At 35.8% G+C, this 18,564-nt stretch overlaps 2 protein-coding genes across 3 annotated transcripts; one reads left to right on the top strand and one right to left on the bottom strand.

Moving 5' to 3' along the window:
• The first annotated feature begins 7,148 nt into the window (after positions 1-7,148).
• On the top strand, positions 7,149-8,755 carry LOC126611095 (UDP-glycosyltransferase 71A16-like). The gene has a single exon (XM_050279274.1). It carries the CDS (start codon positions 7,190-7,192, stop codon positions 8,612-8,614), a length of 1,425 nt encoding a protein of 474 aa, XP_050135231.1. The 5' UTR covers positions 7,149-7,189; the 3' UTR covers positions 8,615-8,755.
• Positions 8,756-11,047: 2,292 nt separating this feature from the next.
• LOC126611094 (choline-phosphate cytidylyltransferase 2-like) lies at positions 11,048-14,840 on the bottom strand. 2 transcript variants are annotated; one of them, XM_050279272.1, is made up of 8 exons: positions 14,465-14,840; positions 13,819-13,932; positions 13,563-13,658; positions 12,929-12,971; positions 12,687-12,842; positions 12,455-12,535; positions 11,640-11,738; positions 11,048-11,531 (listed from the first exon to the last, which is right to left on the bottom strand). In XM_050279272.1, the coding sequence occupies exons 1-8, from the start codon at positions 14,629-14,631 to the stop codon at positions 11,268-11,270; spliced, it is 1,020 nt and encodes a 339-aa protein (XP_050135229.1). In that variant the 5' UTR covers positions 14,632-14,840; the 3' UTR covers positions 11,048-11,267. The 2 variants fall into 2 exon arrangements, with proteins under 2 accessions (XP_050135229.1, XP_050135230.1); XM_050279273.1 differs by having other exon boundaries at positions 12,467-12,535.
• Positions 14,841-18,564: the final 3,724 nt, after the last annotated feature.

The following is an 18,564-nucleotide window of genomic DNA, read 5'->3' as shown; positions in this document are numbered from 1 at the left end:
GTAAACTTAGACAAATATGCATGCAAAATATCCACCATTCGATGCTCATATTGCAGCATCCACAACTCCTTTGCACAAGAAGTATATATCCGTGGAAGACTGTCCTTCATGTAAGTTTCTTAGGTTCAATCCTTTGTCATTGCGGATCCGACATTAATCCTCTATGTGGTGCATTTTCTCTAGCTTCTTAAAATTACATACTTAATGACTGGATTAAAAGCGTGAATTCTCCTACAACTAGACTGCCTCGTTTCTAGCAAGTCAGTGGGCACGTCTTCTTATTGAGTTTGTCTTCATCTTACATTTATGTCGTGTATCATGATGTTTGTTTCTGCAGCTAGAATATACTTTCTTTCTCATTTGGAACTTGGTGCAGGTCAGCAGTTGTTTATCGTAGATTCTTCTCCGATGCTGCTCAAGTCTTTCCACATGGTCTTTGGTAGTGAACTCTGGACAGTGGCGGTTAAGCCAGATCAAGTTAATATGATGCCATCTCGAAAAAACCTGTTACATATTATTCAGGTAGGATAAAAAGCATGATTTCTGCCTATTCTCGTTTTGCACATGGCCATGACTTAGTCTTGGGTTGTTTCTTTTCTTCCATTTGCCTTAATCTTGGGTGCCTCGTATTATATTGGTCGCTCTACTTAGAACTCTTGAAAATGTTTATGTTTTGTGATCTGTTTCACCATGAAGGCTACTATAACTGCCTTAGTTATGAGACCCTTGTTGGCTTTTGTCTCAATATTAATGTGGCTTTCTTGAACAAGTTGTCACTTGGCTTTAAATCGTTCACATCACCTTATGTTTGTAGGGCTGGTATCTGCCCATTAAAATTGACTTCCCAAGGTACAATGGTTTTCTTTTATTTGACTTATCTAGCACACTTGAACGTATGCATTTAGTTTTGCGCCGAGAACAATTAAGTAGTTGAGTAAGAGTCTATGTATTGGTACCACACCCGAAGTTCCTTGTCTTGTTCTGTGTATTGAAGCTTTGTATTGGCTTGTCTCCCATCTGATTTCTCTTATCTTCTTGATTGTGTAAGCTTGGGTGTATGCGGTATTCAGTTTGTGAGAGTTAAATCACTTTTGTAATCTCCTTTGTTAATACTGGAATTTTGTTGCCGTCTCCAAACTAAACGTAGGCTTATTCTCAACGAGTATAAATCGTTGTGTTATTTGGATTTCAGTATTTATCATACTTTGCCTTGCTTATGTATTGATCTCATATCTGTCATTTCTCACAACCACCCAAATACGGAATATGCCATCTGGATTCGATATGGAAGCTGTGAAGCAATATGTTACCTTGCACTGATCTTATACTTTCGTTTACGTATATTGTTAAAATAAAGCATGTATATTTGTTCTTGCGTTACCGAGTCACAGCCAGTCATGAACGAGGAAAATATTAAACTTTTCGTTCTTTTGGTTAAATTGGTTATAATCCTGTGACAGAAATTCTGTAATTTGGTCATGGTTACAGGGCAAATGAGGAAACCCAATATGGCCGCGAAATCTCGGTCAAAAAACTTAAACGGACGTGCACTGCCCGTTGAAGGGGAGTTCTAGTACTGCAGCTGCAGGCGGACATTTTCCTCTGTGCAGAAGTGGGAGGAAGTCCTTTCACTGGGTATTCTTTGTTGCCAAGACTTGCTTAATTTCAACTTCGTTGCGTCGTATGGAGATTTTTTCTTCTCTAACTTTCTACCTAAAGTGACTTTGGCGCTTTTTCCTTTCTCTCTTTATGGAAAAAATCGAGTTCCTTACTTATGTTAAATACATGTAAACTTCGTTTTGTTCGTGGCAATGCAGGATTCATCATCTCGAACGTCACCGGCACCGTCTTTGTCAGCCGGTAGTGCTGCAGGAACAGTGGTCGGAGGTCCCCACATTTTCACTTTAGCTTGGTGTCAGCAAGTCGTTGATGTATTTCAGTGATCAAAACCATCTATATTGTAGTACATTACACAGATCATGTCTGCAAAAAATTAGACAAATTCAAAGCCACTAAAACATTCATTTGAGTGAAGAAACTAGACGAATGCAGTTCTATAAAGAAACACTAAATTTAATCAAACGGTCAAATGGTTTCGGATTTTGATAATTTTTGGTAGATATGACCTGAAAAGTAAGACGTAAAATATAGATGGTTGGGTATTTGAAATACGTTATCGAGTGGACCTCATAAAAACATGTGTCTCCAAAGACTAAGCCCCATATATATGTATATGCATATACACTTATATGTATAGCTTTGATTCCATCCTCATTAACCAAGCACCTATAATTCTGTATTTTTCTCTATCTTACTACTTTTTTTTCTCCAAAATGAAGCAAAGCAGCAGGGCTGGTGTTCGTTCCTGCCCTAGGTATTGGCCATATTGCGTCCTCGTTAGAGATCGCAAAGCTCTTTGTTGCTCGATATGAACTTGGATCCTCGTCGAATTCTCTTTGTGAGGATCTCGGGAATCTGTTAATCGTATCCGTTCATTATACATCGCGCGGTCAGAAATTATTTTAATATTTTTATATAAAATTAAACAAAAACAATACTTGACAAAAACTGACCGCATGATGTGCAATGAATGCACACGATTCACGGATCCGGAGGATCCTGTTGGGCTCGATACGACCGTCTTTTCATTACCGTGATTAGTTGTGGGTCAATAATCTCACTTTACTGTCTTGGTAACAAAGCGGGTTTCCCATGATCCGACTCAACCTTACGACCGTCTTAATTGTGAACAAATCCCGACCCCAGCATTTCAATTGTGAACAAGATTCTGATTCAATGATGAATCTTTCGTTGCTTTTAGAAAGAAAAAGAAAGGGTTATCGAGGTCGAATTGATTGCACACGTGGCCCACTAAAGAATTTTTTATATATAATCTGCAAATTTGTTCATCGTTATGTTTGGAATATTTGAATTTTTATTTAAGTGAAAAATGAAAACGAAATGACTATCAAACAACTTCATAACAAAGGTAGAAAAATATATTTAATAGGAATATCAACAATTCAATTTATGAATAAATGTTAACAAATATTTCGATATTGATACCATTATCGTTGTAACATCCCACATCGTCCAGAGGAGTGGATCATGTAAGCCTTATATGTATATTCTCATCTCTACTTAGTAGGAGATCTTTTGGGAGCTCACTCGCTTTGGGTTCCATGGGAACTTCGAAGTTAAGCAAGTTCGCGCGAGAGCAATCCCATGATAGGTGACCCATTGGGAAGTTCTTGTGTGAGTTCCCAGAAACAAAACCGTGAGGGCGTGGTCGGGGCTCAAAACGGATAATATCGTGTTATGACGGACTCGAGCCCGGGATGTGGTGGGGGCCCGGGCCGGGATGTGACAATCGCTAACTGTTGATTGAAATGATATAAACTTGTAATTTTTGATTAAAAATGTAGGACATTTTTATTACCTAATAATGTATGTATAAAACATCCTAAAACACAATAGGTTCTAGTTGTACTCATTGGCGAAGGCACCAAGAACCTCGGTGGTCCTAAGCACTGTCAACTACTTAAATAGGAGAAAGGATCCTTGCCGGATCTTTTTGTGAGGATTCCAGAGATCTTCAAATCACATTTGTTCATCGTACATCGTGCGGTCAGAAATCATTATAAATTTTTTTATTTAAAATTGAATATAAACAGTACCTGACGAAAACTGGTCGCACGATGCATGATGAACGGATGTGATTGGAGGATACCTGGGATCCACAAAGAGGATCTGGCAAGGATCCTCTCTCTTTAAGGCCATCTCCAACCAAAGAATGGCTAGAAGGCTCGTTTTAGCTCTATAGCCCTCCAAGAAATTAATATTTTAATGAATAGTATCAGGCCATATTTCTTACCATCTCAAAGCAAGGGGTGAGAGGGCCATAGGCCAAATATAGTCCTGTGACAAAAAATCATCTCCAACTGAGAGGGCCATAGGGCCAAACATAATTTATTATTTTAATTGAATTAATATAGTTACTTAAATTAAACTACTTCAATAATTTTTCGAGATGGAATGTCAATAATTTTTTGAGTTGGAATCTCAATAATTTTACGTCTCGAATTTCGAATACCACGTGTCGATCTATGAGTAACTTAGGGCTGGGTTCGGTTCTAAGCGGTTCGGTTTTTTCCCAAAACCGAAACCGAACCGAAATTTCGATTCGGTTCGGTTCAATTTTTTTCGGTTTTTCCGGTTCAATTTCCGTTTTTTCATGACTTTTTTTTTTTATCTGGAACAAATCTGAAAAGATTGATTGAGCACTGAAGAGAAAAACACAGAGAGCCTTTCTTGAACAAATATGCCATGGATCTTGAACAAATAAAGCTTTTTTTTTTTAATCTGGAACAAATCTGCCATGGATCTGGCATTATTAGGTGTTAGTGCGCCTTTCTTGTTGTGGATCTGAGAGCTCTCGAAGAGAAAAACACACATGCATGTGTTAATTCTTTGATTTTTTCCATGAAAATAAACCCAATAGAACTAAATAGCAGCCAACCAGGAGAGATTTTTACCTTGGCGGTTTGTTTTTAGTCCCAAACCTCTCGTCAGCCATGGCAACACCTATGCATCTGTTGCCAAATTGGAAGATTATACAAAATCCCAACAAAATAAAGAAAAACCCATTTTAATTCAGTAAATCACAATATAAAATTATAAATCATATTCGTTTTGATTTGAAAATTACCTGTGAGAGATCGGAAAACCCGGATTAGAATCTTCCAATTTGGAGGGGGTTCCGATTCGAAAGGGGCGAGGGAAAATCATGGTGTGGAAGAAGGGAAAATCATGGTTTGGAAGAAGAGGAGGAGGACATGAGAAGACTGGAGAGAGAGTGATTTGGAGGAAGAGAGGAAGAAGAGAGAGAGAGAGAGAGAGAGAGAGAGAGAGAGAGAGAGACTGAGGAAGCAGCGAAAATGGGAAATGGGAGAGAGATAGTGTTTGAGATATGAAATGGGAAATGGGAAATGGGAGTGAGACGACTAGGGTTTGTAAAGTTAAGAAATTTTATAAAGCATTAAATACAAGAAACCTATAAATAACTTACTGGTGCAATTATTACAATTCAAAGCCTACAGTCAAGTGGGCTTGCAGCGACTAACCCCAACCTGCAGGGAAGGGGTTTAAACCTTGACGCCTGCATGTTTTTTAGTATTTATATTTTTTTTTCTGTTCGGTTCGGTCCAGTTTGGTTTCCGGACCTTAAAAATTGAAACCGAACCAGCCAAATTCGGTTCAGTTCGATTTGGCAGCTTCGGTTCGGTTTTTTTCGGCTTCGGTTCAATTTGGTTTTCGGTTTTTTCTGTTTTCGGTTTTTTGAACCCACCCCTAGAGTAACTTTGCAGGTTTATTATCAATAAGGAATCTCAATAATTTTACGTCTCGTATTTCGAATACCACGTGTCGATCTATGAGTAACTTTGCAGATTTCTTGTCGATAAGGAATCTCAATAATTTTACGTCTCGGATTTCGAGTGTCATGTGTTGATCTGTGAGTAACTCTCTAGATTTCTTGTCGATATGTAATCTCAATAATTTTTTGGATAGGATGATACATTTGCGTGCCACAAACAAGTACCTACAACAGGATCTTGTTGCACATCTTTGGGCCAAAAGAAGCATGGAGCAAGCGTTTAAGTTTTATGTTGTTAAGTATTTTTTTTATGTTGTTTAAGTTTCATGTTATTAAATATTTTTTAATGTTGTTTAATGTTACTTAATGTTATTTAATGTTGTTTAATATTGTTTAATGTTGTATAATGTTACTTAATGTTATTTAATGTTGTTTAATGGCTTAGGTAATTATAGGAAAAAAATTAATTTTAAAAAAATGTAAAAAAAAATTTATTCAAATTTAACGGCTAGCTGATGTCAGCAAGTAGCCATTGGGATTCAAAACGCTGGACCAACTGGGGTTGCCTAGCTGGCTAGTTTGGGCAAGCCAGTTGGCCCAATTCTCCTTTTGTGGCTCGATGAGGCCCACGAGCCATTTGACCTAACCTTCTTAGGGCTATTTTCGGTCCTATGATCCTCTGGCCGGATCGGTTGAAAATGGCCTAAATAGACGTGTATTAGCACTCTGAAATTATCACATGCATCATTTACGTTTTAAAATTGCATTCTTCAGATCCACATGCATCGTGTTTGTTGTAAACTTGTAATCCATGGATCCTATGCGAGAATATACGCTTCCTCATCAGAGATATATTACACACACACGCAAATATATTTATATATATGTATGTATGTATGTATGTATGTATGTATGTATGTATGTATGTATGTATGTATGTATGTATAGTTGTTTAGTTGTGTGGTAATCAAGGAACCACGAGGATATTCAGTTCACTGATATGAACTGCTGTCCCTTCCATCAGCTGGTATACCTAACAAATGGTCACAGCTAATTCTCATAACATTCTTCTTCTCTTCTTAATTTCTATTGATTTTCAACTGGAAACTGCATGTTCTAGTTAGGGTATTAATAACTAGCAAATGACAGCAAAGGCATGACATCATCACCTCTATCTGAAAAATTCCAGGAATTAAAACACCAGCGCCATACCACCGGCCATGCATGCACATGATATATAGGACATGGAATAATACTTGGCTATTGAAACGTTGAGGAGATATCTTCCTCAAATGCGTTGTTACAGATTCACACAATTTTGTACTTACAATTAGAATTTTTCATATTATACATCACTGTGTAAAGATCACCTCTACAAATAATAAAAAAGAGTGAGATCGTTGTGTTATAAAATTCAGTCAAAATTAGTAAAAGTATTACGAACTTTTTTATCCATTTGCTGAAATTGATTGATAGAACAAACTTTGTTTTAATTTTATTTTTTTTAGTAAAGATGATCTTTACATAATGATTTACATCATTAACTATTTCGATCATTATAACACGAAGTTCTGTAAATCGTCCACGAAACATTTTAAGGAGGAATTCCTCCTCATCTTTGAGTGATCAAGAATTATTCTATGATTTATATACCCCCAATGTACTGGTATTAGAGAACTCGCTAATACAAGTATAGGTCCCACTGTTATTTAAAATACCGTGCACTAAAATGCAGTCTACGTAGTATTATATATATAGATGATTTTCAGCTGAACTTAGCATTTCAATAAAATACTTCTTCCACACTAAATCGAAATGAAGAAGCCAGCAGAGCTAGTGTTCGTCCCAGCCCCAGGCATTGGCCACATCATATCAACGGTTGAGATCGCAAAGCAACTCGTCGCTCAAGATGATCAACTCTTCATCACAATCCTCATCATGAAGCTCCCCTTCGACAAACTCTTCACCAACACAGACTCTTCAATCTCACACCGCATCAACTTCATCAACCTCCCCGAAACCCTAGTCGACATACCACTCGTCTTCCCCTTTTTCGTCAACCCATTCGTTGAGAGTCACAAAATCCACGTCAAAGAAGCTGTCACGAAACTACTCACTGATCAATCAGCTCAGTCCGAGTCCAAAAACCCTAGGGCTCTTGCCGGGTTCGTCATTGACATGTTCTGCACCTCTATGATTGACGTGGCAAACGAGTTTGGAGTTCCTTCTTTCCTCTTCTACACATCCAGCGCCGCCATGCTAGGGCTCTGGTTGCATCTCGCGTCGCTTCGCAACGAACACGACAAGGATATCTATGAATTGATTAACTCGAGTACTGAGTTGGTCATCCCGAGTTTTGTCAACCCTGTGCCCACTAAAGTGTTCCCTAGTGAGCTTTCGGACAAGGAAGGCGCCGCGATCTTCCTCGACTTTGGAACTAGGTTTAGAGAAACCAAGGGTATTTTGGTGAACACGTTCTCGGAGCTGGAAGCCCATGCGATTCACTCCCTGTCGGACGGTAAGACCCCTCCGGTGTACCCTGTGGGGCCCCTGTTGAATCTGAAGAGTGATGATACTCGTGTGGCTCCGGATAAGGCCAGAGAAAAGTCTGATATCCTGGATTGGCTTGACGATCAGCCCCCGTTGTCGGTGTTGTTCCTGTGCTTCGGGAGCATGGGTAGCTTCTGTGAGGCCCAAGTGAAAGAGATAGCCTGCGCGCTGGAGCACAGCGGGCTTCGGTTCTTGTGGTCCCTACGCAAGCCCCCGCCCAAGGGGACCTTGACCTTGCCAAGCGACTATGCGGATCCCAAGGCAGTCTTGCCCGAAGGGTTCCTTGATCGGACAGCCACGACCGGGAAGGTCCTAGGATGGGCTCCGCAAGTGGCGATATTATCTCACCCGGCGGTCGGAGGTTTCGTGTCGCATTGCGGGTGGAATTCCGCTCTGGAGAGTATATGGCACGGCGTGCCGATTGCGACGTGGCCAATGTACGCAGAGCAACAATCGAATGCATTTGAGCTGTTGGAGTTGGGATTGGCAGTGGAGATTAAGATGGATTATAAGACGGAGAGTGAAGTAGTGGTGAGCGCAGAAGAAATAGAGAGAGGGATTAAGGAAGTGATGGAACTTGATAGTGATACAAGGAAGAGAGTGAAAGAGACGAGTGAAAAAGGTAAAAAAGCCTTGGAGTTTGGTGGTTCCTCTTACACTTCATTGGGTCGTTTTATTGATCAAATTTAACTTTTTATTCAGCACAGTTCAATATCATTTTATGAATGGTTGCAGTAACTATTTTTCATATGTTTCTTTCGTTGTATCAAGTTTGGCATTGTTTATGGTAACAACGGGGAAAGATGAATAAAGTTTTCAAGTTTGGTTTAATATGTAAAGAGGAATTTCATCTACGTTGCAACATTTGTCTTTGAATACTTATAAAAATGTCGAGAATGTTATGTATGGTACATCGAAAATAAAAATGTCCCATTGGCAATTCGATTGTAGAATTGAACACATAATATAAGGTATTTAATTTCACCTGGAAAAATATAGGTGTTGCATAATTAGTACTTTCAATTTCAAAGGTCTTTGACCCTTACACCTGCCGCCCAATCTGTTTTGGGTTATGCTATTCACAGTCGAATTATTGCCGCCAATGTGTATTGGGTCATGAATATATGTGCTTCACTTCACCTTGTCGATGTTGATTGAAAGAGAAATAATCAAGCATAAGATTGTAAAGGGCTAAAAGGTTGTGAAGGCACTACAGGACATAGAGTTGGGGACAAGGCAAGTGATTAATCATTTCTCTCTTATCAAAACTTGATAAGTAAATGTGATATAGTACAATCTTTCTATAATCATGTTGGACTAAAATAATTGTATAACTATGGGAGCTAGAGGTTATAACTAGGGGTGTGATATCCACACACCCCTTTTTACTTCTCTCACACCCTTTTAATTTTTGGTCGTCGGATCGAATGAATTAAAGAAGATCAAATGACAAAAGTTAACAAGGGGTGTGAGAGAAGTAAAAAGAGGTGTGTGGATAAATGTATAGTTAAAAAATAAAAAATAAAAAGAATAAGAAAAGGAAAACCTGATATAAGTCGTTTTTTTTTAACCAATAGTAGAAATTGTCCAGTTTATTAAAATAAGTCTAATTCCTTAAATCTAATTATTTTATTATTAAGAATTATCTCTTCAATGATAAGATTTATTATAAAAATTAAACTTCTTCCTAATTATCTCTTTGATTATTTCTGTTTTTTTTAATGTCTTGTTCTTCCTCGCTTTAAACCCCATTTATAGATTTTATTTTTAATTTTTATAATCAACGTATATCACAGATTAATTATATTTACCTACCTATATGACATATTCTTTTTCATAATCAACCTGTCACAGATTATTGTGTCTTGCTTGTAGGTATATTATGTTTTTTCTACCTTTTAGTTAGGTTTCATATCACACTTATATGTATAATATATATATATTCATATATTTGTTACTTGAGTTAGGATATAATGTTTTCAATATAGATTTATGTTAGTATATTAGTTTTTTTGTTATAGGATATTAATTAGATTCTTTGGAGTTGGAAAATGCATGATATTAGAAGATTTTAATTGATTTTTTTTATTTTTTAAAAATATAAAATGAGTAAAAGAAATAAAAACATGTAATTAGATAACTGGACTCACTCCTAAAATCTATATTGGATCTAAAAGCCCCTTAAGAAAAAAAAAATTCACGGTTATCCTTAATGAAAGTTGTATGAATACAAAAGGCATTTTAGCCAAAATTGTTCTTGAGATTGGCATAACTCATCACGTGGGTCTCTGAGATTTGAAATCCATAAAAGTGGTTCCTAAGGTTGTCTACCATCAATAATTTTGGTCCTTCCATGAAAAATCTTTCTTAATAAGGACCAAAATGACAAAAATACCCTCAATTTACTAAATAATAGGCCAAAATGATTTGACAAAAATTGAGAGTATTTTTGTTATTTTTTTCCTTATTTAACAAAGATTTTCCACGGAATGAACAAAATGATTGATGGTGAATAAACTCAAGGACCACTTCTTTCGATTTCAATTCTTATGAACCAAAGTGAAGAGTTATATCAATCTCAAAGACCATTTTAGCTCAAAAGCCTTAAACACATTCGTGTGATTTCCTATGATTTATTAATGAAATTTCATTGTCGTCTCCGAACTGGATAGGCTTAAGACGAACCAATAAAAATCTTTATGTTACATTTCAATTTCTTGGTTTGTCATGTTTTGTCTTGCTAGATTATCAATCCCATTTGTACCATTTTATGGGATTGGTAGGCACAAGCTGTTTCACGACTAATTCATCTTCTGTCTTTAAGGTGGACAAATGCAGAAGAGAAGCCAAACCTAACTTGGACATGGGTAGACGTTGATATCCATTTTTTCAATCAACATTCACCAAAACTAGTTATCCAATCCAATCCTAAACACCAAACGAGTTCTTTGGACTAAAAATGTTACACGCATAGGGATAACCATAGTAAGCTAGTGTTTAATTATTAAGTGGTTTTAGTCTCATATCAATTACTAGATACATCATAGCGCATGACCATTAACCAAACAACAAAACTGAACAAGCAAAAAGAACACAAAGTACAAGTTCAAGTTGGCCAAAATGGAAGCAGAAACGCAAAGGTAAATAGCACTATCATGTATAACTATGTCTCATGTAATGGAGTTCTAAGCACACTGGCGATGAACAAAAAAAAAAAAAAAAAAAAAAAAAAAAACAGGCGAAATTACACTAAACATATGTTTCGGACCCCCTTCTCAACCACGGAATTCATATATCATCAAACGGAACCTTATACCATTGTACAGAACTCCATAACAACCTACTACTCTACTTTCACATTCTGTTCTTTCTCATCCTTTTCTTTCTCCTTCTTTTCGTTCGCACTGTTCCCTTCTTTTCCATATACCTCTTGATAATATTCTTCATCGTCATAGTATTCTTCATCATCGTAGTACTCTTCGTCATCATCCTCATCATAATATTCTTGTCCATCATCGCTGTCCACCTTACCATTTTCCAGCAGATATTTTTCTCCCGACTGCTGCCCTCGTAAGCTCTCTTGAATTCGATCTCTGATGGCTGTGCCCTGAAACATTCCCACACCGCAGGGGAAGGACACCAAAATGATGAAGACAGTTTATACTTGTAGAAATATCAGTCTATATGTAAGTGGTAATGCATATATTGTCTTTACCATTTTATGGCAACCTTCTTCAAACATCTCAAGAAATCCAGCAACCCAGCGATCAGCATTTTCAACCCATTCATTACGATGCATGGCAACAGTTTGAATCTAGAATACCGAGTCAGAAATCCACCAGTAAGAAACATAAACAGTCATTGGATTGTGTGAAAGCAATTTACAATCTAGTAATTAGCAAACGGATGGTGATGGCTTAATGCAAGAACCAAAGTAATTTCTCTCATATCAGGAGGGAGGAATCTGTTACTTCAAGACAAAAACCTTTTGTTCTCGTAAATGTATGCATGTATGAGGGTGCATGCATAAAGATTGAAGATCATAAGACTTATTAATTATACTTCATCAAATCAAGCACCCAAACAAATGTTTGCAGTAGCTATCAAGTTTGCTCTAACAATTTTTACTACCTAATTAATAAACTTTAGTCCAGTCAATTTGACAATATTGCTTCATTCGTTAAGTAAAACGTTTTGACATTGTTTTTTAATTTGGTGAGATGGCTTTCTTTCCCAAAAATGGGTGATGGCTTGTGGGTACCTTGTGCCATTACATCATGCTATGCATATAGAAGCAGGGTTTAACATGTCTAAAAACTCAAGACGTGCCGTGTAAGCAGGAGCAACACAAATAATATCGAACTGGAAGCTGAGAACATTATCAGTAAATCAGTTCCCTCGTAATGCCAAATTTCTGAACTTTTGCAATCAGTAAATTATGATAAGGCGGCCAATTAAGTCCATGCAAATTCTCCCATTACATCCTGCAATTACAGCAGAACAATATATAGTAAAAAGAGAATGACATACCTTCTCTCCTACCTTCTCTTGATGTTCCTTCACTTTCTCTTGAAACTTCTTCAATCTCATGTTCACCCTTAATCGCTTTTCCTATTTATACCAAACAAAATCAGAAAGATGAGTTTTTTTTCACCATGGAAAGCTTACCGTCTCAACAGCTAGGTCAATTTGGGACGAGAACCCACAAAGCCATATTACATAGTAGGAAAACTGAATATATAAAAAACAAAAAGAATCTTGCCTTCACAAAACTAACACCAAGCTCTTTTCTTGTATATCCACGATCCAAGTTACGCAACACATACTGGTTATAATCTTTTACAATTCTCATTATAATGTCCGAAGTTGAAATCCCATCAGTTCTCTTTGTTTCCTTAAACCTCCCCACGGCTTTGACCTATAAGAAAAGAACCGCTTAACAAATTATATGTTAAAGATAAAAGGAAAATAGATACAAAAGAAAAGCACTTGTCTCGAGCTTACAAATTCGTACACGTCTTGCCCAGCTCCACTTGCATCAGCATAACTGTACAAAAAAAATGCAAAGTACAAAAGAATACATAACCATTGTCACTATTAAATTTACAATAGAAAAAATGTAACAAATATGCACTTACTTTTTAAATTTATTAATATCTAAGATATACCATGTATTTCAAAAGAACGGAATACTGAGAGAAATATACTGGAGAAAACGAAAAAAAAAAAAAGCATACAAACAAAACTGAAGAATTTCATAAATGTTCCAAAAGTACTTAAGGTACCGTTTGGTACGCAGACGGGATGGAACAGGACAGGACGAGACGGGACGGAACAGGACGGATCAGATGATGTAAATATTGAAAAAGATAAGGAGAAATTTTGTCATAAAATGTTATAAATTTGTGTTCCACGGATGTGGAACGGGTCGTTCCAGGGGAAAGAGGTGGAACGAAAAATCAGCCAAATTTCGTCCCATGGGACAACCCATTCCACAGTTTTTAGACGCACCAAACGTGGGACGGAACGGCTCGTCCCCTTCCGTCCCGTCCCGTCCCACGTACCAAACGGTACCTAAAGTCACCAAACAGCATAACAGTAAAGCTCAAAGGTGAGAACTTGGATAAAGTATCCTTACGGTAGAGAGTCATGGGCTACAAAGCCAATCTCATGCTTGTCAAGAAATTCTTGATTGATCACCCAAGGAGCATCAGGAATGACTTCATCTACCCACCTGCAAACAAAACACATATTTCCTGCCCTTGATCACATGACTCTCATAAATTCTATCGTGAAAATGTGTCATTAATACACATTACACACACGCAATACCAAGATTGTAAGGAAGAATTACGAGGTGGAGAGGGAGAAGAAGTAAGAGAGGGCGCTCATACTTGCAATGGCGAAGAGATTCATAACGTTCAGACTCTGTCATAACAGTTTTCCCTTTAAACTTGTGAGTGGTTTCATCATTACAACAACCGACGAGCAGATAGGTGTTTGGGAACCTGAAATGGCAATTCGAATTCATAAGAAAAAAGTGCAAAAGCAGACCACATATCCATTTCACAAGTTAACAGCAACAACGATATCAAATTACAGAAAAAGTAACATGAAAACAATCAAATAAAAAGCTAAGCCCCACAATTTTTAACCTAGGAAACATCTTTGTAACTATTCACATACTTCAAGATTGCAATTCCATAAGCTTTTATCTCATATGAATCCAATAAACTTAAGCAAAACGATGTATACGACAAAGAAAATGATTAACCAATCAACATATCCAATCAATAGACAAACGGAAATCATCGAAGAAGAAAGTAAATTTCACACATAAGCAAAAAATCACAGCAAAATAAAAGATACCCAGGTAATAAATAACACAAAAGCTACGAATTTCATGAAAAAACGAAATATTGGTCGGAAATAGGAGCAACCCAGATTTCAAAAACGAAGAAAAACACAGAACCAAAGCAGCAAATGGCAATTGTAAACAGAGAGAGATAGAGAGAGGTAGAGGGGTAGAGAGAGACTGACGATTTCTTGGCCTGCTCGAGCGAGCGAGCGTGGCCGAAGTGGAAGAGATCGTAGATCCCATCGGCGTAGACACGAACAAGGCGGTCCGGCTGATCGGCGGGGTTCGAATTCGAATTGGCACTACCGTTGCTAGTGCCGTTAGTATCTTTGGGCTCGACCTCTGCCATCCGAATCCAACAAGAAACTGGAGTTTGGCCTTCTAGTTTACCAATATGCCACCTCCGCCACCCACCACCACAACCTCTGCTGCTTCTCTCTCACCGCTTTCGTTCTCTCTCTATATTTGTTGTGTCCCCTGCTAAACCGTACAACCTCAGAATACGCGGTAATTCCGCGTGCCCTTCCTATTTGGTTTTATTTCCATTTTTTTCTTCTTCTGTTTTCCCGTGGCGGCACGGCAAAGGTCACAAAGGTAGTAGGTTAGTATGTGCCTTGATCCGTGATGTAAAAAGGGTAAAATTTACCATGTATATGCATTCCATAGGAAGTTAGGATGAGGATCCATGATCTTATGTGATCATATAAAACTTTACTATTATTTGGTATGTAGTTCTTTTAGGAGATGATTTGGTATAAAGTTGAATTGTGTAGCATCTTTCAAAAATGGATACATGTTTATTACGTGATTGAAGCATATTACGCATGGTTAGGGTTGGAAAAAGTTAACAACGCTATAACAGTTATTTAGAAGCGGAGCTGAGAATTGAAGTAAGAAAAACACTTGTTAAAATTCAAGATCTTTGTGTCACAAATTAGATTAATCTTTCATAAAACTCTCATTTTGTCTTTTTTTACCCTTTACTTACTAACCGGTAGGCCTGGCAATTCCTGACACGACCCGATAACCCGACACGACACGACACGAAATTAACAGGTGTTCGGGTCGACACGATAACGAAACGGGTCGTTATCGGGTAACCCGATAAGCACCTGTTAAGATAACGGGTTTGTTCGGATATACACGTGGGTAACACGATACATGATAAGCAGAATATTAATTTAATAATTTATAACCCTAAAAAAATACTATAATAATTATATATATATATATATATTAATTTAACAATTTTATACCCCTAAAAACTATAATAATTATATATATATATATATATATATATTAAATTAACTATAATAATTATAATAATTATATATACTATAATAATTATACCCTAAATATTAACTATAATAATTATATATATATATACATATTAAATTTTATACCCCTAAAAACTATAATAATTATACATACAAAATAAATAGATTTAAATCTACTTAATAAATAAATATATATATGTATATATACGCACACACACCATTGAACTTCATGGGATACGAATTATACGAAACTAATTTCAACGATCCAACCGTCAAACATGTTTGTATATACTTCGAGATCGCATACGCCAAAAATTGCAAAAAACAAACATTCAGAGAGCAAGTAACGGGACAAAACTTTTCGACGGTTATAAACGAAAAATCACGATTTAACGGTCATTTTAACTCCGATTTTGATGATTTTTTACAACCACACTCCTTGACCCTATATGAATACAATGATTGAATTCGATCTTCAATTTAAAATATTTACACTAGATCTTATGTTATACTTAATAAAAGTATGAATAAACTCTTAAGTATTAGTGAATCTATTGTTTTGATGGGATACTCATTCTACAAAACTAGTTTCAATGATCCAACCGTCAAACATGTTTGTATATACTTCGAGATCGCATACGCCAAAAATTGCAAAAAACAAACATTCAGAGATCAAGTAATGGGACAAAATTTTTCGACGGTTATAAACGAAAAATCACGATTTAACGGTTATTTTAACTCCGATTTTGATGATTTTTTACAACTACACTCCTTGACCCTATATGAATACAAGTAATGAATTCGATCTTCAATTTAAAATATTTACACTAGTGGATACCACAAAATCTTATGTTATACTTAATAGAAGTATGAATAAACTATTAAGTATTAGTGAATCTATTGTTTTGATGGGATACTCATTCTACGAAACTAGTTTCAAAGATCCAACCGTCAAACATGTTTGTATATACTTCGAGATCGCATACGTCAAAAATTACAAAAAACAAACATTCAGAGATCAATTAACGGGACAAAACTTTTCGATGGTTATAAAAAGAAAAATCACGATTTAACGGTCATTTTAACTCTGATTTTGATGATTTTTTGCAGCTACACTCCTTGACCTTATATGAATACAATGATTGAATTCAATCTTCAATTTAAAATATTTACACTAGTGCATACCACAAAATCTTATATTATACTTAATAAAAGTATGAATAAACTATTAAGTATTAGTGAATCTATTGTTTTGATGGGATACTCATTCTACGAAACTAGTTTCAATGATCCAACCGTCAAACATGTTTATATATACTTCGAGATCGCATACGCCAAAAATTGCAAAAAACAAACATTCAGAGATCAAGTAACGGGACAAAACTTTTCGACGGTTATAAACGAAAAATCACGTTTTAACGGTCATTTTAACTCCGATTTTGATGATTTTTTACAACTACACTCCTTGACCCTATATGAATACAATGATTGAATTCGATCTTCAATTTAAAATATTTACACTAGTGGATACCACAAAATCTTATGTTATACTTAATAAAAGTATGAATAAACTCTTAAGTATTAGTGAATCTATTGTTTTGATAGGATACTCATTCTACGAAACTAGTTTCAATGATCCAATCGTCAAACATGTTTTTATATATTTCGAGATCGCATACACCAAAAATTGCAAAAAACAAACATTCAGAGAGCAAGTAACGGGACAAAACTTTTCGACGGTTATAAACGAAAAATCACGATTTAACGGTTAATTTAACTCCGATTTTGATGATTTTTTACAACTACACTCCTTGACCTTATATGAATACAATGATTAAATTCGATCTTCAATTTAAAATATTTACACTAGTGGATACCACAAAATCTTATGTTATACTTAATAAAAGTATGAATAAACTATTAAGTATTAGTGAATCTATTGTTTTAATGGGATACTCATTCTATGAAACTAGTTTCAATGATCCAACCGTCAAACATGTTTGTATATATTTCGAGATCGCATACGCCAAAAATTGCAAAAAAAAAACATTCAGAGAGCAAGTAACGGGACAAAACGTTTCGACGGTTATAAACGAAAAATCACGATTTAACGGTTAATTTAACTCCGATTTTGATGATTTTTTACAACTACACTCCTTGACCTTATATGAATACAATGATTGAATTCGATCTTCAATTTAAAATATTTACACTAGTGGATACCACAAAATCTTATGTTATACTTAATAAAAGTATGAATAAACTATTAAGTATTAGTGAATCTATTGTTTTGATGGGATACTCATTCTACGAAAATAGTTTCAAAGATCCAACCGTCAAACATGTTTGTATATACTTCGAGATCGCATACGTCAAAAATTACAAAAAACAAAACATTCAGAGATCAATTAACGGGACAAAACTTTTCGACGGTTATAAAAAGAAAAATCACGATTTAACGGTCATTTTAACTCTGATTTTGATGATTTTTTGTAGCTACACTCCTTGACCTTATATGAATACAATGATTGAATTCAATCTTCAATTTAAAATATTTACACTAGTGGATACCACAAAATCTTATATTATACTTAATAAAAGTATGAATAAACTATTAAGTATTAGTGAATCTATTGTTTTGATGGGATACTCATTCTACGAAACTAGTTTCAAAGATCCAACCGTCAAACATGTTTGTATATACTTCGAGATCGCATATGTCAAAAATTAAAAAAAAAAACAAACATTCAGAGATCAAGTAACGGGACAAAAAGTTTCGACGGTTATAAACGAAAAATCACGATTTAACGGTCATTTTAACTCCGATTTTGATGTTTTTTTACAACCACACTCCTTGACCCTATATGAATACAATGATTGAATTCGATCTTCAATTTAAAATATTTACACTAGTGGATACCACAAAATCTTATATTATACTTAATAAAAGTATAAATAAACTATTAAGTATTAGTGAATCTATTGTTTTGATGTGATACTCATTC

The sequence above is a fragment of the Malus sylvestris genome, chromosome 17, assembly GCF_916048215.2.
Source record: "Malus sylvestris chromosome 17, drMalSylv7.2, whole genome shotgun sequence".
Lineage (NCBI taxonomy): Eukaryota > Viridiplantae > Streptophyta > Magnoliopsida > Rosales > Rosaceae > Malus > Malus sylvestris.
Note: the sequence above shows the minus strand (reverse complement) of the source record. Positions and strands in the feature narration are given on the sequence as shown.